This window comes from Thunnus albacares, chromosome 10 (assembly GCF_914725855.1).
Source record: "Thunnus albacares chromosome 10, fThuAlb1.1, whole genome shotgun sequence".
NCBI classification, from domain to species: Eukaryota; Metazoa; Chordata; class Actinopteri; order Scombriformes; family Scombridae; genus Thunnus; species Thunnus albacares.
Window position 1 is genome coordinate 17960140 of NC_058115.1, and position 22457 is coordinate 17982596.

Genomic DNA, 22457 nt, shown 5'->3' on the forward strand with positions numbered 1-22457 from the left:
TTTCCGCTGCGCACAATCACAGCTCCAGGACCAGCGGTGGAGTCGGTGCGCTCTGGCAGAAAGCATCCTTCCTCCTCATCTCTCTCGGCTCAGACAGCAGTCAGAGCTCCTCTCCATGCCTCCAAGCCGCAGCTACCGGTCGTTATCTGAGGAATCCCTTGCAATGAAACCGCTATAACCAACCTCTTTTTTTCTTTTTATTTCACTCTTTACTTACTTACTTCACACACAAAGCAGAAAAGAAAGAAACGCAAGCAAGAAAGACTCTTCATCTGCAAGTTTTCGTGTGTTTGTCGCACTGGAGGGGAGGAAGCGATGGCAGCCCCGGTGAAAGCAGCGTTGGCTCTTCTGGTTCTCACCGTGGCAAGTGAGTAATCCTTTCAAATCCTCCCGGAACGGGACGGGACAGTGGGGCTTGTACTTTGCGTATGGAGCTTCAGCTAAAGATAGGATCACATTGTTTTGAGGCGTCTGTTGTGAAATAGCACTACCTAAATGGGCTACCCATGCCAATTAATAGTACAGTGGAGTCTATCTTGAAATGAAATATCAGAAATCTTGAAAACATGTGACATTTGCAACTCAGTGCCACTCCTTTAGGCAGAAGCTTAATCTCCTCTGTCAATATCTTTAATTGAATTTTGGGAAATGTTTTAGCTTAACACGGGATACCGGAAAACAGGCCAGTGGGGAAAAGTAGTGGCGTTTCCGTGCGTCAGATTGCTTTGGCACGTGATTTTTCAGCACGCCTCAATTACTAACTTGCCTGTCTTTGCACAACAAACCCACGAAGTCATAATGACATTGGTTTAAATGCACACGAGTGTGAGATTTGAGAAGTTTGCCTGTCATTTAAACAACAAATTCATTAACTATGTAATTTTAAACCATTTAGGACTGTGGTCTTCTCATGACTCACCGAGCTCTAAATGCGGACATACATGGGCGTTTAAATCTACTTGATGAAATCTCATAATGGTAATCTCATTCTGTGGCCCACATCGTGCCTAATGACCTGCAGGATGTGCCAAGGCCCTCTGATGTTAATTACAGTCGGAGCTAAATGGACTGAATCCTTTCAGAAAACCATAACTTCTATCAGAAGATGTGGGAGCCTTTTTCTCTTTTGTTTCCATTAAATGAAGCAGTTTAATATATGAGGAGCTGTCCGTGGTCCTGAACCAGGCTCAGAATCAGGCACTGGAGGGGCATCCCACTCAGGAGCTGTCCATGGTGCTGTAATGGGATCTCACTGTGTCAGTGCATGATCTGCTGTGGCACTCAACAGGGCAAACCCAGGACCCAATGTCACTGCTTCCTTCAGTGAAAATAAATAGATTTTAGAAAGTTTTTCTCTGCCATAGCAAATCTGGACATACAACGGAAACGTGATCATTAGTCCTATTTAGGTTTAATGAACTCAGGTTGTTCCAATTAGCCAGTAGACAATTAAAAAGATTACAGTATGAGGAAAACAAAAACCTTTGCAAAATTGCCCTACAGGCCGTCAGTTCAAAACAAACTCTATTTAACACTACAATTGAACACAATTTTATCTAGTTCAGTATAGATCAAAGCACTGATACTTGTATCCCCAGCAGCCTAACCTGGACATGTTTCCATTAGAAATAAAGACATGTTGTGTGCAGATAATAGAAATATGGTTCTAGTAAAAACTTCCAGGATAAAATGACCCAGTCAGTTCAAAAGAAAGTCAGCCTCATTTTTGGAGTATTTTATGCAGCTTTGTTGCTTTCAAAAAGAGAAAAAAAGTAATTTATCTGTAACTATAAAACAAAGCGGGTAATTATTAATTAAACATGTTTTATTATAATAGAGCAGGCATAAACATTGGGAATGAGAGGTGGTGTTATGCAGATGAAGGTCAATTTTTACTTGTATTTGTTTGCCTGCAGTGCAATGCAGTATACTCCCAGAGACTTTTATTAATAAAACCCAAAACAAACACTTTATGACCAACTTTGAGCACATTTGCTCTCAACATCAAGTACTCCAGTGTGAGTCTTCTTCCTATTGTCCCCACTACCTCCTTCCTTCCTTGCTACCCCTTTCCTTGACCCCTTTATGCCACTTTTTGCCTAACAGATCCAGAATAGAGGCATTGCATGACTGTAGTTCTGTCACTCCTATCAAACGTCACCCTGGCTGCTACAGTAAAAATCCAGGCAGCCACTTTGCTTGCATGTATTCTTTCAGTATCAGCTGCATGCCGTATAAATGCGTTAATGTGTACTACAGCTATCCCAGATTAGATGTTTTGCTCATTAAACACTTACACAATGCCTAGGAGTGCAAGAGGGGGGTGGGTGGGGGTGAGGGGGTGTCACATGCTATCTGCATTTAGCATGTTGCACGAAACCCTCACACAGCCCTGACTCTGCGACTCTGTTGCCCCTGGGTGAAACTTTCTGTGTGGGTGGGCGGAAATCTGCGGCTCGAAGTGTTAGCCTGGTGTTATTCTCAGGCTACTGCTGTTTGGTCTCACAAGTTTAAAACCAGCTTTCTCAGAACTGCACATGTGTGTTCAGTCAAGGGAGCATGTCATCAGTGAGTCAGCCCATCATAGTAAACTATTATTCACTGGGCTGGCGCACTTGATTGGATGTTGCTGCTCTTCGAGTGAGAGACAGACAGACGCAGATGAAGAGAAGAATGCAAGAGTGGGATGCATCAGGTGAACATTTACTTAGAGGAAACTGGTGCACTCTAAGTGGTTAAACATAAGAGTGGCACAGAGGGAAGCCATTTGCCATTGTTTTTCTTCTGTTCTCATCCTGCACATGTTCCTGTCACTAGTGAGAAGAAAGGAGCAAAGCGGGACAGAAAGACACGAGGGAGGGGTTGTGACAGATAAAAGAATGGTTGATTTTATCCTCACAGACATAAGGATTATCTGTGAAGATAAAAAGTTAGAGCCAAACAACCAACACAAACCCTGTGAGACACCAAACAGCACAAAAACTCTCAGATGCATATCTACTGCCTGAAAGTTTTTGTGAACAATGCCAAATATTTAGACGGAGCTTGACCATGTGGCTGTGAATGTATATGAATGGCATGTGGGTGTCTTTAAAACATGACTGACTTGGGCAGTATACTGAGCAAAGTCAAAGACAGCTGAAGCCTAAATTGTTTTGGCCTCAGAAAGGACACCCCAGATGGTAAGACACTGAATAATTTACTTTGTGAACCTCACTACCCTAAAAAACAACCTACAGGATGCAGATTTTGGGTGCATTTTCTCTCCGTACTCTGCACTGATGGCACAGCCTATCCATTCATCCGCATCACCCAAACAATGAGTTTTTTTGTTGTTGTTGTTTTACACATTCTGTATGTTGTGATGGAGACTATGTGTTGATTTCAACTGGCCGAGAAAGACTAGGAGAATAATCTTCGATTGTGTTTGAGTCTCTGTGCTTGTGAGATGATGGCATTTTTATTTTAGCGGCGATGAATTATTGAGGTGTGGAGAGTGCAGTGAGGCGGACACGAGTGTGTATGTGTGTGTGTGTGCATACATGTGTGATGAGACCTGCTGGTAGACTCCCTAATGCTCCGTCTCTACTTACATCAACCTCATACACATCTCATTTTAGCCTCATCTACTGTTTTAGCGTTTTCTCTCAAACCCAGTACCTCACATCACTTTATACAGTCCATACTGTGCTTCTTCATCATCCTCGGGTCTCTCCACTAGTCACATGAAGTCATTTGTCTTTCACAGTTTATTCATTTTTTTGTGCTGGTTTTATTTTTATGCTTCCCCCTGTACATTTATAAGGCAATATGACGTCTCTTATTTCTTGTAGAGCAAACAGAGAAAAGCAAAGGCTGAAGCTGCGTCAGCAGCAACTTTTAAAAATGTGTGTTTCAAATGTTAACTTGATTTATTCAGCCACCAAACAGCAATCATTTCATTTCATAGATTTTGCGCAAAACTCTTCTTTCTGTGCATGTGTACAGTACATATGTGCATGTTGAATCTTTGTCTACAGCTAATGACATCTTCAGTTTTACTCTTTCAGCTAATTGCCACTAATTGTTCCATAGTTCAAGAATGTTCTGAATGTAATAAAATGTTTAATAACAAAAGGAGTGTTAAAACTGCTCAGGGGTTAGAGAAACAAACATTTCAGTCCAGCTCAGTATGATTTGAGAACAATTATAATAAAAATATCACTGTTTGTGAAGTTAGCCAAAATTAAGCAGTGGCCAGTTTAGTAGCAGAATGTGTTTTTCTGAGGAACATTATCATGCTGAGATCTTGGGTTGAAGGTGTTTTTGATATGTTATAATTTGAAATGCTATACTGGATGTGATTTAGTTTTTCTTAATAAAAACCAAACAATTGAAGCCATGACAACATCATCAAGATTATTTTCTCAGAAGACATCAGACAACTGTTTTCACAGGCTGAGCAGTGCTCCTCATGACAAGTAAACTGACCTTTATATGAGAAATCAGTGTATTGCTCCCTTAATTATAGTGTAATGAGAGTATATTTTCCCACTGATACCTTTTGTTTCATTTTAGCAGCACAGATAATGATTAGAGTTCAATAACTTCTTCAACAGGTTCCTCAGAATCCTCTACGTGTTATGGCCCCTCATCTGTTTATGACTCTGCTCCTTGGTGTAACAGCTCTTGCTTTTTAACAAAGCCTTAATCCAATTAACCAAAGCACAATGACAAATAAAAAGCTGAAAGGAACACAAAGAGGAAACCCAACAGGATTTATAGAAAGTGTGGTCTCAACTCCCAGGAAGCCAAAATCTCAAAACCACACCAGTTGCTTTTAATTAGTAGAAGAATAATGCATGCCATTATGCAGCAATTTGCACCCTTATTGCATATAAACGACTTATTATTGCCAGGCTGTGATCCCATGAATCACTGTGGCTTCCCAATCACTACCGTAATACGGCATGATCCGCCTTCATTTTATCAGATGATTATAGTAATCTGGGAATTGTTCTGTCTCACACTCCTTGATGTTGCTGTTGTTTGTTTTTGTGATGTGCGTGTGCGCTCTATTGTCCTCTTCACCTCTCATGTGTCTCTGTCTCTCCTCTTGGTCTAATCCTGACAGACAGAGCTCTGTGTCTCTCAGGACATTTACCCTCAGGGTTTAGTGTCATGTCATGGTTGCTCAGATGTTGGACACTTCTCCCGTCTCTTCCTCAGATGGAGGCCTGCTGGAGGTTAATGCAGAGTGACCAAGTGTAGCACATACCTCTTGAAAGTACAGTGCCTCTTCTTTTCAGGTTGATCCTGACATATATCAGAAAACATTTTTATCACGAGTATATATTGATACCACAGATGGCACCGCTGCTACAAAACAGTGTAAATAAAGTGCCAGAATAAATACTGAGACAATATTCACAGTTGTCCAAAGCTGCTAACTGCACAGTTTTCAGATGTCAGGACACATGTACATTGCTGATGTCAGATCAAAAGTGTTGGCAGAGCTGTATGAGTATGTTTGACTTTGCACAAAATTCTGGGTTTGGACAGTGTCAAACTCTCCAGCTTAAAGACCTGAAGGCAGTTCGAGGATGCAGACTATTACATCCAAACATATCAACCAGCAACATCTTTCTTTTCACTAAAGATGAACTGTCTATGGGCAGATTTCTCAGAACCAGAGCACCTCCAAAATCTAATTAGGTTTTTGCCGGTTCAAAACAAATAACTAGAAGCAGACATCACCGGCTGCACAGTTGATGAATAACAGTTTTCTCCATCACTGAGAGGTCAGCATGAACTCTTCCTACACCACACTGGATGAACGCTCCATTCGCTGAGTCGTCACTTCACTTCAGAATCACGAATGTTTGTCTCCAGCTGTAAATCTCATCACTAAAAGCAAGCTTGCAAGATGAAGTCTGTCAGTTTGAGGCTTAAACTGTACACAAAACTTCATGAAAACATTTTGAAGATACAGTATGTTCCTGACAGATGTTTAGACAAAACATCAAGGTCAATCCTGATCTCTTTGGTGAGTGGATGAATATCTAGTGAATCATCTGTGAAGATTCTTCTCAATCATTCAGGTGGTTGGATGTATGGAGAAAGCTAAAACTAAAATTTTAGTTCTTAACTGAAGGAGCCTTTTGGATGAACAGCAAAACATTGCGAAACATCATTTAAAATTGTGGCTCTAATCCCTGAGTGATGATGGCGTATTTTGGTGTTTGTTACTGATATTTGGAACAACTCAGGTAAGCAGGGTGCAGACTCAAAGCAAAGTTAACTGGCTCTTTGATTTAAGTCAAATTTGGTATCAGACAGACAGTCAGAACAGGCAAACATGTCCAAAGAGGCATAAACAGGCAAGCAAAGGTCCAAAAGGGTAAAAGGGCAAGTGTAAAAAAAAAAGAAAACAAGGCAGCCACAGAGCAGATAACAGGAGAGCGTACTGGTCCAAAATGGCAGGTATGCACACTGTACATTCCGGAGCTGATGACTAATTGGGCAACATGGTTAACACTGTTGCTTCACAGCAAGAAGGTCCTGGGTTCGAACCCTGGTTGTCCCAGGTCCTTTCTATGTGGATTTTGCATGTTCTCCCCATGTTTGTGTGGGTTTCCGCAGGGTGCTCTGGTTTCCTCCCATCATCAAAGACATGTATGTAAGGGTTAATACTCTTGTCAGTGCCCCTGACCAGGGAGTTGGTCCATGGGCACTGCACTGCGGCTGCCCACTGCTACTAGTGTGTGTGTATAGGATTGATCAAATGCTGAAGATGGGAGCAGATGTGGGAGCAGAGGGGATGTGGAGCTCAGGTGATAAAAACTGACAGGAATACACTGGAGGGTATGAAATGACAGGAAATGTTAATGACTATAAGACTGACAACACAGGGAAAAAAAAGAAAAAATATTAATTGGCTGCTGCCATGACAGATGTAAAGTAAATGAGCTGCATTTATGTAGCTCCTTTCTAGTCTTCCGACCACTTAAAGTGCTTTACACTACATGCTAACATTCACCCATTCACACACACATACACTGATAGCAGAGGCTGCCATGCGAAGTGCCAACCTGCTCATCAAGAGTTCTAATGTACATACACATGCACACTCACACACTGATGGCACAGCCTTCAGGAGCAATTTGGGGTTCAGTATCTGGCCCAAGGACACTTCGACATGCGGACTGGAGGACCTGCTCTACCTCTTGAGCCACAGTGTTAAAGATAAAAGCAGAACTTAAGTTATATTACTAAAGTTCAGTAAGATAACTTAAATAACATACTTTTTGAAGATGGAGGCTCAGTGCTTTTGGTTGAGATATACACAGTGTTGACCTCTTATCTGTCTTTTCCTTACTGTTATCATCATCCTCCGGTTCATACTGTCCTGCATGCTGGAAAGCCACAGCCAACAGTCATGCCAAGAAAGGTTTATTTATTACAAAAAAGGCTGTCACAAAATGCCTTCCAGAAACCAAGGGACATAAAAACAAATAAAACAAAACATTACAAAAACAGAATAGAACCGAACAAAAGGCTTTTCCATTTACCGAATGTTCACCCTCTCAGAGAGACAGCAAATATTCAGTCATCCTTAAGAACCCTCCCTCTATAGAGAGCAAACATGGCTGTGAAGAGCCTTTGATGTTTAGTGTCAGTTGTCCTGCCGACTGTTTTAAATGAAAGTTTTAATTGGCCAAAAGAAGGGACTTTTTTCACAAGTTTAAAATGTATGAAAGGCTGGCAGAGTGTTTTAAACCCACTATCACTGAAGCTCTGTGACCCAGTCAGACATTGTTCTGTGTTGATTAGTGAAATCAGCCCTGCGGTGACTCTTTGTGTGTGTGTGTGTGTGTGTATGTGTGTGTCTGCTCAAATGTGACTCATTATCGTCATATGAACTGGATATCGCGTGCATTGTCAACATGTAATATATTCATTGTATAGGAACAAACAGTGTGTGTGTCTACTAGTGAGCCTGGCTTTGAAGTAGGTAGGTATACTGTATTTGTGTATGTATTTATGTGTTGGACTGTTGCTAAGTACACAATTACATCTGATCTGTTTGTGAGCATGCATACACACACACACGCATACTCTCATTACTCTCATTACACACTCATTACATCTGAGCATGTGCAGCATGCTACATTGCAGTACCAATTTGGTGAGACCTTATAGCACGAGATTTAAACATCGCTTCACCAACTTACTGCTGCTCTGGGCATGTGTGTGTGCCTCTGTTAATGTGTTTGTTTTCCCATTATGATCTCATTCAACTATACTGATAATCCAGAGTAGGTCTGCAGTGATCAGGAAGCTGGCAAAGTAGCCGGTTGAGTCTGTTTTTGTTTCATTTCCTCTATTGATTTCTGCAAGAGCTCTGAATTACCATACAGGCCACAACAAGGACATGAAGAGGATGTTAGAGGGGCGGGTGCCCAAATTCTTAAAAGGCGATTTTTTGCAAATAATTACATATGTATATGCCTGGAATGACTACTTTTGCAACACTGTTAAAGAGATATTGAAATGTATGTATTTAAAACAAACCCAGGACTGAGATTGGGTCAAACACTGCTACATGACAGTTAATTAATGATACATTCAAAGAAATTAAGTGTCTTTTCAGTAAATTCTCCTCACATGTTAACCAGCCCAACTCTTACCTACTGTAGCCCTCTGACTGACATCCTCACTTGCAGAAGCTCTACTGCTGACGAAGATGCACTTCCTCTGGCTGCATGGCTGCCTCTCTCGCCTCTTACTACCTCTCCACAGAAGGCGAAACTACTTCAATAATAACAGACAATAAGAGGATGCTGATATTGTATGGCTAAGATACTATTTCTATGTGCCAACAAATTTGTTTAATATATTTCACATAACATATCATAATACTGAGGCTTGGAAGACATCATGCATTTAAGACACAGTTCTAAAAAGCAACACATAAGCTTTAGATGAGGTGTATTAGAAACTGGTTTATAAAAGATTTTAACAGTTAACATTCTTTCATCCTTTCTATCTCTCCCTCCAAAAATACTGAAAAAATACCAAAAAAAAGTGCTTAACTATTTGCTTAAATATATAATGGAATTTAGTGCACAGTTAACATTCATGTACTGTCCTTGTACAAATATTCACCTGTTGAGCAAACATAAGACATAAAATACAAAGAAAGGAAAATGTATGCTTACTGTACATATAATCATATATTAGACGTTACTTTAATGTCTGACATTAGCAACACAAACACAATGACAACATCACTGCTGACTATAGTTAATGCAGATCAATTTGACACTAAAAACTCAGATTGACACTGAATGCACCTCATTGGCTGCTTGTTGCAGAAGGAGGGAAACATCCTTAATTTGGTCATATTTCTTATGTGTATCATATCGTTGATATCTTGTAGCTCGTGGTGGATAAAGATGCATACATTTTTCACAACTTTATACCTAACTTAAACAACTTGGAGAAATGTGTTGCATGACAGGATCCATACCCGCTTTGCATCAGATGTGCAATGACAATAATAGTATATAGTACATAATATAAGAGTATGCAGTATATAGTATATACTAATAGTATAATACCCCCTGAACATTAGTTCCACGCTACTGAGTTCTGTCAACTACAGTCATTTTACCTTGTGGTAAACTATACTAACATATACTTATATAAATTCTCTGTCAGTTACTCTCAGAAACAAGATGAGGTACTGAATATATTGTTGTGTCACGCTGGATGTAAAAGGAATTTATTTATTGATTTATTAAAAATACCCCAGAAACCCCAGAAAAAGGGCACTTTCTCTCTAGGGGCCAAATGGGCAGGCGCTCGAGCCCCCTTTGAGGTCTATCTGTGCACATGCCTAGGCAACAAAGTACGATGTAATGCTCAAAATAAGGTTAATGAAGTTAATAAGATTCTCTAGCTACACCAAACTTTAACTTCTGTTTGCAAGTGCAGATTAAATGCCAACATGCATCTTTTGGCGCTGCACAAACCTTCCAATGGTTCTCTAGTCCTTGTCAAGTCTTAAGGTGTTCACTATTTAATTGTGCAATTATTTTTGACATTTTTGACGTGTTAACTTTTTCAACTGCACTCAAACATACAGTACGGTATCTAAAATTGTAAAATTGTGATACCTCCTTCAGATATGATCCATCCCATCAGACTGTAAAGCTGGAAAGTTGAACACAAGATCACAACTGATTTATAAACAGCTGCTCTGACATGGACTTCTACCTACGCACATCTGTACGATCAAATTGAGTCAGCGGGAGACCTCCCTTTTCATGTGGCCCCAGGTGTTTAGTCACCATATCTAATCATTTGAGACACACACATTATGCAATGTGAGGTACCCTCAACACCCCATGTTAGTCTGATACGAGTGCATCGTCTCAACACTCACTCCACTGAGATGATGAAATTAAGGAAGTCAAAATCAGAGAGCTGGAATATTTTTTTACAGGCTGTGGTTTGACATTTTTGGTATGGCGTCCAACAGAATGAGATTACATAACAGCCAGAGGATATTTTGGCCTTATGAAATAGAATAAGTTGGATTTACTGTATGAGATCTCCATGAGGCTTTGACAGTGGAGATGGGAGAGATGTGGGATATGTTGCTGTTTGATGCTAACAAAGTAGTGGTTTTTGTTGTTTTCAGATTTTAAAATGAAGCAGTAGATGCTCATTTAGCTTAAAATATGGACACACAGTCTCACAAACATTTTCCAGTTTTAAGGCCTTAAGGTGATGTGCTAATAGAACAGACGGGAGTAGGAGATTGGCTTTTTATAGCACACACAGCATCTCACCTGTGCAATGTCACATTGTGTGAATTGGACACATTTATTGCTTTAGGAAGCACTTCAGGAAGGGGAAAAAACAAGGGAACATTTAATATGCTAATGATAGTATGTTAACATGTTAATTGTGAAATGCTAATGTTTAAGATTAAGTGTTTAGTACTTTAATATGCCTCAGGTTAGCAAGATAATATATTTAGCGTGTTACTGTTAGTGGAACACAATATAATGTAACATTATTATGTTAGGATGCTAATGTCCTTTTAGATGTACTATATCATGAACTGTGATGGACGAGTGAAAAATTTGGCCCATCCTCAAGTTTCAAACATCCATCCATGGTCACATCAAGATAAATGCATTCATGTGGTGTCAGCATTTGGGATGATTGAGTAATGCTTTTGTTATTGCATTCTAAGATTGTTTCCCCCATTGCTATCCTTAAATGAAAATTAAGCCTAAATTAGTTATTTTAAGGTGTTACATATTTTTGGTGCTTCATTAACAAGCTCCTAATTATTGTCTGTCGATATGCAATAACAATGTCAATAACGTGAATCTCATTGGACAGAAGTGTTGGACATAGGCTAGCGAAACATTTGCCACGGAGAAACAACAGGTTTTCATTCCAACAGGCAGGCTCTCCATGGTACATCTCCCCCCTCCCCACCCCCGTCATGTGTTGGCCCAATGTACATTGTTGGTGTGGTTACAAAAAAAAAGAGTGTAAAACTGAAATCTGTCTCAAGCTTTTGCAAGAACCATATCTCATCTTGTCTGCATTATCTCACTTGACCACACCAAGGACATAAAGTACATGTTACTGGTCCTGGTCCATTGTGCGTAGCTGGTTTCTTACTCTGTATTATTCTGTATGTGTGCAGCTGCCTTGTGTGCAGAGGTGGAGGAGCGGCTGGTGAGTCACCTATTGTCATCGGAGCGCTACAACAAGCTGATCAGACCAGCTGTCAACAACAGCCAGCAGGTCACCATTTACATCCAGGTGTCCCTCGCCCAGCTGATCAACGTGGTGAGGAAACGCATACACACACAAGTCCAAATCCACGTTCAGACTCATAGAGGCATATTCTACTAATTTAAGATAATTCAAGAACACAGATGGTGGAGATTATTTCTACTGACAGGAGTGAGTTCAGCCGCTGCCTAAATACTGGAGCCATCTTTTAGCCATCCACATCCTGTATGTATAAACCTTCTGTCTGTGTGTGTTTCAGAATGAGAGGGAGCAGATCATGACCACCAACTGTTGGCTCACTCAGGTTTGTGTCCCTGCTTGACCTTTTGTTCTTCTTTCGATGTGTGTTTATGTTTGTGAGGTCAGGCCATGTCAAAACACGACCTCTTAGTGGCTCAATAAGTGTCTGACTCGTATTAATCATTACTGCACACACACAAAAATATATAAAGATACACCACCATGTATCTGCGTTTTTTTGAGGGACAGGTTGAATATGCAGAGGTTTTGGTGAAAATGTTGCTGGTTCGCTGATGCGTTCAGCTCATGGCATGTAGAACAAATATGTCAGCGAACAGCTGGTTCGTATCTGTGCGAGCAATTTTGTGTGTATTCTTCATATCAGCTTTGGTGATTTTTGATGCATGTATTGTATTTTCATTTATCCTCATCAGGTATGGAATGACTACAGATTAATGTGGGACCCTGATGAGTACGAGGGAATCAAGAAAATCCGCCTCCCGTCACAACACATCTGGCTGCCAGACATTGTCCTCTACAACAAGTAAGGCTGCTTATGTGAGTGTGTGTGTGCATGTATAGCTGTAAAACTAAGTGATTAAAAGAGGATCAGACAACAAAGAGCAACTTATTCAAATAGTTACAAAAGCCCATTTTTCTAAAATGTTTTTCATATCCTCTTACGCTTCCTATCCTCTTATCTCTCCTTTTTATCCCACTTGTCACCTTTTTTAGAAAATTGAATACAATAAAAAAACAATGTTAACACTGTTAGAGGTGTCTGCAGATAGTCTCATGATGATGAGTGGTCTTTTAAGGGATGAGAGATTACAGAGAAAAAGAGATGGGGAGAGACTGAATTAATGATGAAGTCTGCAGGTAAGGCAAAAGAAACAGGGTGATTGTAGATCCATTATGAAGGATTTGACTTTTTTTTGAATGACTTCTTTTTAGGGACTTTGGTCACCTTTTAGGACTGAAAATACTTATTCACAGAAACTCTATAATCTTTAGCTTTCCATTTCAGTTTATAATAAATCTGACCAAAATGAGGCTACCAGTGAACATTTATTATGCAGCTGTGATTAGATTTCTTCCATATCTGTTGGGTTTTCTTCCTCTTCACACCTTACATTTGAGCATTTGAGCACATACAAGCTACATAGACAGTAAAAATGTTTCAGTTTCTGACACAGTTCAGCTGCATTTCACACTATAGACCTGGATATGTACATTAAAACAATACAGTCACATTACAGCCTTAACTATTGATCTTTTTTAATAGAAGTCAATGCACTATAATACCCCAACTGCACGCTCAATCTTAAAAGCACTGTTACATTGGACAACAGGACAACGTCCCTGCACATTATTGTGTGTTTTTGCATATTGAGCACAAGTGCTTAAATCACTGATCTGAGAAGACCTTCACTTTGTGTGAACATCAAAAATCATCTTGCAGCTGTATAAAATGCCTGCCAGTGAAAATCAATACATGAGAATCCCAATGCTGTAATACGTTCATTCAAGGGGAAATTAGCCCTGCTGCCACTGAAGTGTTAGCTGACAGACATGAAGGCTTTTGGGCCTCACCTCATCTGTCGCCCATATAGGTCAACACCTGGGTCTCCTTTCCATCTGCTAGTTTCTTTAAGGTGAATTGTATACAATAACTGGAGGCAATTTAGTTCCATGGGACTAATGAGTATATCACCTTGTGTCATAGTTGTTAACTGTTGCTATTTTATTTACCCCTCAGTAAACAAAGCAAAGACACAACGCAAGATCTAATGCAAAAACATGACATTTAGAATAAAATCAGCGCTAAAATACTGAGACAATTGTAAGCTGTGATTATGCAAAATTTGTATACATGGTGCTTTGATTTATCAGTTTATAATGAGGGAAAGTTAGCCATCAATTACTCTAATTAATATGAACAGCCACTTTCAAAATGTAAAGATTAGAGATATCACAGTTCTGTACAAGCAAGGAAAAAGCCTTAAAAAGCCTGTAGCAGCTGGACTATTAACTGGTACAAATTAAAGCAAGATCCATATAGTAGCTTTTTTGGAGTGCTCAATCATATCACATGATCTTCATCAGCAGTCTACAAAAACACTCAAATAGTCCCCAATGGCTAATATATTTCAAGAAACTCAACTTCTCACAACTTATGGTATTAACATTTTCCAAATGTATTTATATATATATGATACAATCAGACAAACATCTAATCTTCATCTTCCCAAACATCTGACAACCAGAGGTCAATTTTCAATCAGATCCAGGGTCCAAATTTGACCCTATTATCTGGGAAGGCTGAGAAGTCCTTAAAGTGCCCAGAAAAGGGAAAGATCTACAATTCCAAGGTAACTTATCAAACTCCATCTGCTGATGAAGACAATGTGATATGATCAAAAGCTGCAGAACAGCCACTAAATTAAACTGGTGGTGTGATTGTTATTTCCATGGTCAGGAATGAACTTTAAACCTGACTGAGATGGTTTAACAGCCACAGATGTGCAGACACGCAACATTTTTGTTTTGGTCAGCAGTGTTACCCCACCGTTTATACAGGGTTTGTAGGCATTAAACTTTTACGAACACAGATTGCTGGTCAGCTAAAGACCGCTTAAAGACCTTACTGGCTTAAAAAGCAAATTGATACGAGATGATCAGCATTACTTTATGACTTCATGTCAAGGTCTCTGGCACAGTCAGAAGCAGGTGGGGCCTCTGCATTTTTAATTAGTCTGCATATTCACGCCAGCCCCAAAGCATTAGAGACTGAGTGTGATGGCTGGATTCCTGACCTACTTTATAATTGATAGGCCACTTATGTATAATGCATCACCTGCAGCCTTCGTGAGATAAAGAAAAAAAGTCAGTCTCAGCAGCATTTTGGGGGGGTGGACAGTTGTTGCCATGTTGCTAGGAGTACAATACAGAGCTTTTCCTTAGGGATGATAAACACATCCTGTAACTTTCAATACATATAACTGTTGCATGTGTCACCTCTGCAGACACACATGTCATGAAAGCAAATTCTCAACATGCCATCAGTTAGACTCAAATAAATGTTTTCTTTTGATGACAGTGCTGCAAAACAGATTAAATCCATGCTCAGTTGCACTAAGATGATGAACTAGCTCAAGATTGTAATGGATTTGACAAATTATTACATATATTTTAAGAAGTGACATACAGTACAGAGCCTGTTGGGGCGTTTTCAGACCTGCACTGGTTAGTTCAGTTGAATTGGATGAATGTGGACCAAAACAATTGTACCGAGACCCTTTGTGGATGTAGTCTTGGTCAAGGTGTACCAGGCATACTGTGAAGGTTGAGCTAAATGGCTCCCATAGCAGAGTGCACTGGATAATTGAAATCATCAGTTGCTAGCAGCAAACCAGAGAGTGAATGACGGTCCGATTGGGTCCAACCTGGACTAGAGCTAATTATGTTCTTTCTCCTGCCCCAGGCAGATCTGACCTATGAGAGGATTGATCATTCTCATATGGCTTGTAGTGATGCATTTTGATTTGCTTGGATTTGTGTGAGAAGAAAGTGAACCACAGAGAAAACATGCCAAATTTTCCAACTCATCCACTGCTTCGAACCAGAACGAAGTATAATTTCAGAAATGCCCTTAGTGAGCAGTGTAATGGTTACATAGTTCAAGCAGAACACTGAAATCGTGCTTGCATTGGCTGATTGGCGCCAGCTGCTTCATTCATGCTTCACGATCGCTGGTTCATTCTCCAGCTGCTTGGCTACCAGCTGACAAGTGATGCCCAATCATATTCATGTAAGTGTACAGCAAGTGTATTACCCTGCTAATACGTATGTGCCAATGCTGTTTGCTACTGCAGCACCCTCTGCCACCCCAGCCACTTTGTATCGTTAATTTGTTGAAGTTTTTATGTATGTTTATTCTCTCAGGAGAATCCTCATCACTGCTTAGATTATCTGAGAGCTCTCTCAAAGAGAAGAGCCTTTTACACCGAATCTAACTGTATAACCATTTACTATAAATGGTCAATTCCTCAATATTCCTCAACAGTTCCTCTGACTGAACTATAAATATTTTTGTTTTAACAATGTTTTTTTTTTCTTTAAAAAAAAAAAACAACCAAAAAAACTTCCATCCATGGTAGCAGGCTAAATAAAGTAGGTCAGACACTCTTCTTCCCAGTCATGTCCATCAGCTACTCCTGAAAGAACCCTGAGGTGTTCCCAGGCCAGATGGGATATATAATCCCTCCAGTGTGTTCTGGGCCTGCCCCAGGGTCTCTTCTCAGTTGGATGTGCCTGTAATACTGTTCCTCCACAGGCAAGGATTCAGGAGTCATCCTAATCTGATGCCCAAACAACTTTAACTACCTTCTTTCAATGCAAAGGAGCGGTTGTTCTAGTCAGAGCTCCTGTTGGGTCTCTGTAAATGAAAGAGTACGGTCCAGACCTGCTCTCTGTGAAAAGTGCCCCGAAATAACTTATGTTGTGATTTGGCGCCATATAAATAAAACTGGCTTGACTTGACTTCCAGATGTTTTAGCTCCTCACCCAGTCCCTGTAGAGTTACTGCATTTGTAAATATTATGTGGAAGATGATAATGATGTGTATTTCAATGAGTGAGAGATCTTTGAATAAGATTTGTCAAAATCTTTACAGTTATCATTTATCTTTCTTCTTTCTTTTGCTTTTCTCCCACCTTTTCCTGCTCTTAGTGCTGATGGGACCTATGAAGTCTCCTTCTACTCCAATGCTGTGGTCTCCAACAATGGTGAGGTGGCCTGGCTTCCACCAGCTATCTATAAGTCAGCCTGCAAAATCGAAGTCCGTGACTTTCCCTTTGACCAGCAGAACTGCACCCTCAAGTTCCGCTCCTGGACCTACGACCACACTGAAATTGATCTCATCCTCCTCAGTGATTTTGCCAGTCGTGATGACTTCAAACCCAGCGGTGAGTGGGATATTGTTTCACTGCCTGGACGCAAGAATGAAGACCCTGACGACATCAGATACCTGGATATCACCTATGACTTTATTATCAAGAGAAAACCTCTGTTCTACACCATCAACCTGATCATCCCTTGCATCCTGATCACCTCTCTGGCTATTCTGGTGTTCTACCTCCCGTCAGACTGTGGCGAGAAGATGACCCTCTGCATCTCTGTCCTCCTGGCCCTTACTGTGTTTTTACTCCTTATCTCAAAGATTGTGCCACCTACGTCTTTAGCAGTGCCTCTGATTGGGAAGTACCTGATGTTTACGATGGTGCTGGTCACCTTCTCCATCGTCACCAGCGTTTGTGTCCTTAATGTGCACCATCGGTCCCCCAGTACACACACCATGCCTCCTTGGGTTAAGCGCATCTTCTTGTACCGACTCCCTTCCTACCTCTTCATGCGGAGACCTGGTAGCTCCAACATCCGTGAGAAATTTCGAAAAAAACACCAGCAGCGATCGTACTCTGACCAGAAGCTGCGTGGAGCAGATGGGGGGACTGGAGGTTCTGCAGGAATGGCTGATTCCTCCTCATCCTTCTTTGTCAATGAGGAGTCGGCCAAACGCTATGGCTGGAAGATCAGCGACATGTCAGAGAACACAGAGTTCAGGAAGAGGATGACGCTCAAGTGCAACATTGATGTGGAGGATGCAGTGGATGGCGTGCGCTACATTGCTGAGAAGATGAAGACTGAGGATGATGATGAAGGGGTAGGTATTTGACAAAAGTGACTGAATGTGTGCACTGAAGTGTGTGAGTCAAAACATAGCATACTGATTGCCATGAAATTTGTTGCTGTTGTCCATGGTTCCCAGAGGAAGAATTCTCATGACTTTGTCTATCCCTTGAATTCCCATCTCGTACCACAATTATGTCAAATTATACATTTACTTGATGGATTGGCATAAATTCACACATTCATGGCTCCAGACAATGTATCCTAAACCACGGATTTCTCCTTTAGCGCCACCAAAAGGTTCAAATTTATGGTTCAGAGTGAAATGTCTCAACAAATGTTGGATGGATAGCCTTAAAATTTGGTACAAAGCATGCTAACATGCTAAACAAAGATACTGAACTTGATAAACTGTATACCCTCTAAATGTCAGAATGTTAGCATGGTCATTGCAAGCATGTAACATGAGGACTTTGCATTTAACTCAAATAACTGTTGTGCCTAAGAACAGCCTCACAGAGCTGCTAGCATCTCAGTAGACTGTCACAGTGGAATCTGTGCATATCTGATTGTGTACATATTGTTAATTATTTGTGTTTCAAATGTTTATTTTCTAGCCACCTATGTTATGTGATGGGTTTCATTATGTAATTATATCATATGTGTTTGGTGAATTATGAAATTGTTTTTGGAGTGAGAGCATTCTTGTCTGTATCACATTCAGTCACTTTGTCTTTATGCATATTTTTAAATATTACACAAGATTGTCATTTGTACTAAGTTCTCAAATTAACTTTGATTTCTGCATTTGATTAGATGCAAAATTTGTCACAGCATGAGGAAAAAACAAACCTAGCTCTGATACATTGTGCCTGCCCTCAGAGCAAAACCTTTAATTCAGTGACTTGTGAATTCATACTCCTTAGTATTATGTCACTGCTGTTTCAGCCACTAAATAAAAAGTACCAAAGATGAGAATTCATATAAAAAACAACTTTGAAACCAGATTGAATTGAATTCAGTTCACTTTAGTTCAGGAAGTTAAACACAACAATGGTAATATTTAACATCAAACTTCTCTCTCTTTCTCCCTGCAGATCATTGAAGACTGGAAGTACGTAGCCATGGTGATCGACCGTCTCTTCCTGTGGATCTTTGTGTGTGTATGTGTGGTCGGGACAGTCGGTCTCTTCATGCAGCCTCTGTTCCAGAGTTACAACACCCCCATTATTGATGACATGGACCATAACTGAAACCCGATTCCTGAACTTTGATCTCAACATGACCCAGAAATCAACTTTGAGTCCCCCCAGAAACAGAGCTCTGATAACATTTTAACACATGAACTCACACGTCCGCCTCGCACTGCACTCTCACTGGGAAATGATAATAATGCACTTTAGCCCTCTTCCAATACCTGCTCCCCTCCTTACTTCCATTACCTGCCCTTTTCATCCTCCACTTAACCTGCCATCCTCTGCTCATCTGTCGCCCACAGAAGAACCAGGATCCATTCGCTTTTGGTGAACTTATAGGATAATTCTGGTGTATTTCAAATTTAGTCTAATTTTTGTAATTTTGGCCATGATTCTGGTCAGTTGTAACACTGTATTCACCAAGAGATCTGGGAGTGTGGCAACATTGCTGTCTCTAAACCTTCAGGTTAGCCAAACATATTGTATAAGATTATTGCCAAACTATCTGTTGTAAACATCCATCACAGTTAAGGTGCTGTTCCTACAGTATTACTTTGACCTAGGTTCTTACCATAGTTTTCCAACATTCACTTTATTCAGAGATAAATAGATAATCAAGTTTAAATAGATAATCTAGTTTAAATACATAATCTAGTTGTACTGTTGGCTGGTTGGATGTTGTTGTAGCAGTGCTAATGAGTCTCTAGAACTTAGCAAATATATGGCCAAAAATACAATAATACAGCAAGTCCCAATTTGTAATAAACCAGAATTTTATTTTAATTCAAAACGTGAAGTGAAAAGCACCATTTAGTAATCATGCTCTGTCTTGGTTATCAATATAGCCCTGCAGTTCACCAAGAATAGAAATGTAGCAATTTTTAAAGAGATTTCTTTACCTGAAATGGTTGAATTGAAATTGTATTGTCTCCTTGTCACTGTTCACAAAAGGTTTACCCAACTATCAGCAACTCAGGACATGATTTTTTCTTTCTGTTTAGGCAAGACTCAATTTCACGCTTTTCTACCATACTCCCATATCTCTCTGTCATAATCGCATCTTGATGGCCCCGATAAGACATTATGGAGGCTAGCATGCATAAAACAAGGCTCTTTACCTCAAAGAGAGAAATAGCCCAAAGATGAACAAAACCACACATAAGCAGACAAGCACATTCTGCAGATAAGGGCCTCACACTTACACCACACCCCTGATGAAAAGATGATTCCCTTCTGTGTAGAGACATAGAAGATGATCACCTCCTTGGTGTTATGGTCTCCTCACACATACTGTACAATTCTAATATTTGCCTTGAACATGAGAGCGAGAGGGGACACAAAACAGCTTGTGCTCTAATTGTTGTATTGTACAAACGATGGATGAGGGGTGTGGAAGGTACCCAGCCTGTTTTTACCCTCACACACTCTGGCCTGACTGGATTGACTGATCAAATCTACGACAAGCTGCTGTTGTGATGTTATTATACAGCTGTGTTTTGAATGAGGGAAGGACGCAGCAATATAGTGCTTAAAAAATACAAAACTTAAAACCAATGACCATATGGCTGTTGTTGCTCACCGTGCTTCTTTTAAAAAGGTACAGTACGCTGGTTTCATCAAAGCAGTGCTCATCAGCATCCATCACCAAGGAAACCAGCAGCAATAATATTGTACAGTATTTTATACGCACTGACCTGGAGGAACAGTCTGGCTCTTCACTTGCTTTATCTTCCATCATATTGTATGCTTGATTACTGCAGTCTACTCTCAGAGACATTACTTTAATCTGTGTCCAGCAATTATTTCTAAGAGGAATTATAACCTTTCACTGTCATAACACACTCATCCGTCACCGCTACCAATGTTAGCCAAGGAAAAAGTGTACTGTACTAATCCAGCTGTATTGATTTCTTTCATCTCAAATACTTTGTTTTCTTGGTGGATGGGATGAAACATGCTTTTTTGTTCTTCCCACTGGCCAGTCATGTTGCGTGACTTGTTGAGTTTTGTCTGTCTAGACAATAAACGCTACGAATTACAGGAAGGGACTGTGATGGGACCTGACCTTTGTAACTGGATCAATAAAGGGAAATGAATGCAACATGGTAAATGGTAAATGGGCTGCATTTATATAGCGCCTTTCTAGTCTTCCGACCATCCAAAGCACTTAACACTACATGCCAACATTCACCCATTCATACACACACACATTCATACACTGATGGCAGAGGCTGCCATGCAAGGTGCCAACCTGCTCATCAGGAGTTCTAACACCTCGACATGCGGACTGGAGGAACCGGGGATCAATCCGCTGATCTTCCAATTAGTGGACGACCTGCACTACCTCTGAGCCACAGCTGCCCCAACAAGCAGATCTGATGAATCACATGCACATTAATTGGTCATTTTATGCTGCAATCTTTCATTCAACATTATAAACATTTTCTGTATTAAGCCCCCTTTGAGTCATTTCGTTGTCTCCTCTGCCTCTCTTATTTGATGTGTGTTTGAGGTGATTTGACAAACACCCTGTTCAGGAGCTGACAAAGTAAAAGCTCAAACATCCTCCAGGCTCATTTCTCGCACCTCACACATTTTTCAGCCACGTTGAGATGATTCAAAACTAAGCATAGTCTGCGGGCATTTGGCATTTTGGACAGAAGTTTCTGGAGTGCATGTGTATGCACTCTCTCTATATGTGTGAGAACTATCCGGGGCCAGGGATAAATGTTAGTCAGCTGACTTAGGCTTCATTAGATAGTCTTGTATCCCCGGGGTTTGTAACTTCGCCTTCTGTTAGTTTAAGACGGCAGTGAGGCGGTATGACTGCTAAAGGGACACAGCATGTGAACACACACATGCACATGATCATAAATCTGGAAAATCGTATGTGTTATGATGCTTCCTCACTCTTTATCAGTTGGCAGCTGCTTCCTAAAATGTGACATGGGCCTAAAAAGGAGCCAGAAGCATCACATAAAGCTGGCTATTTGTTGGTCACATGCCATTGCTGATCAAATTTCACTCACTCTAACTTCTTTTAAGTTAAAGTTTGCGGCATATTTATTGTAGCAGTATTAGTATTATTCATAATTGGATTATCAGCAGCATTAGCTAAGATTTTAAAATGGAAAATTTCCAAATTAGATGTAATTTCAGTTTCTGTTGGCGTCTGCATGGATGTTACAAGATCCCTGATGATTTGTTTTTCCAGAACCAACAAGAACATGAGCTGCTGTTTTCCAGTAATGGCTGATACTTCCAGAAACAATACTACTGCATCATAATTTTCTAGCAAACACAACATCATGTCAGTCACACACACGCACACACTCAAGAGTCAAAATGTGACATAATCCTACAGATGTAGTGACAGCCATTGAATTGGAGTTGGGTTTGGCAATTATTACTCATAGTTGTACCCCCGTCCTCCTCTGTACATGTTCGTACGACTCATAAATTAGATTCTTGACATCTGTATCAATTTCCATTAGGCGAATGACCACATGAGGGTTTGGAGGGTTAGAT

General features: G+C 40.4%; 1 protein-coding gene across 1 annotated transcript; it reads left to right on the forward strand.

The window, feature by feature from the left end:
• Positions 1-21039, forward strand: LOC122991100 (neuronal acetylcholine receptor subunit beta-2-like). The gene is made up of 6 exons (XM_044364732.1): positions 1-367; positions 11714-11859; positions 12065-12109; positions 12480-12589; positions 16777-17767; positions 18831-21039. Exons 1-6 carry the CDS (start codon positions 316-318, stop codon positions 18984-18986), a joined length of 1500 nt encoding a protein of 499 aa, XP_044220667.1. The 5' UTR covers positions 1-315; the 3' UTR covers positions 18987-21039.
• Positions 21040-22457: the final 1418 nt, after the last annotated feature.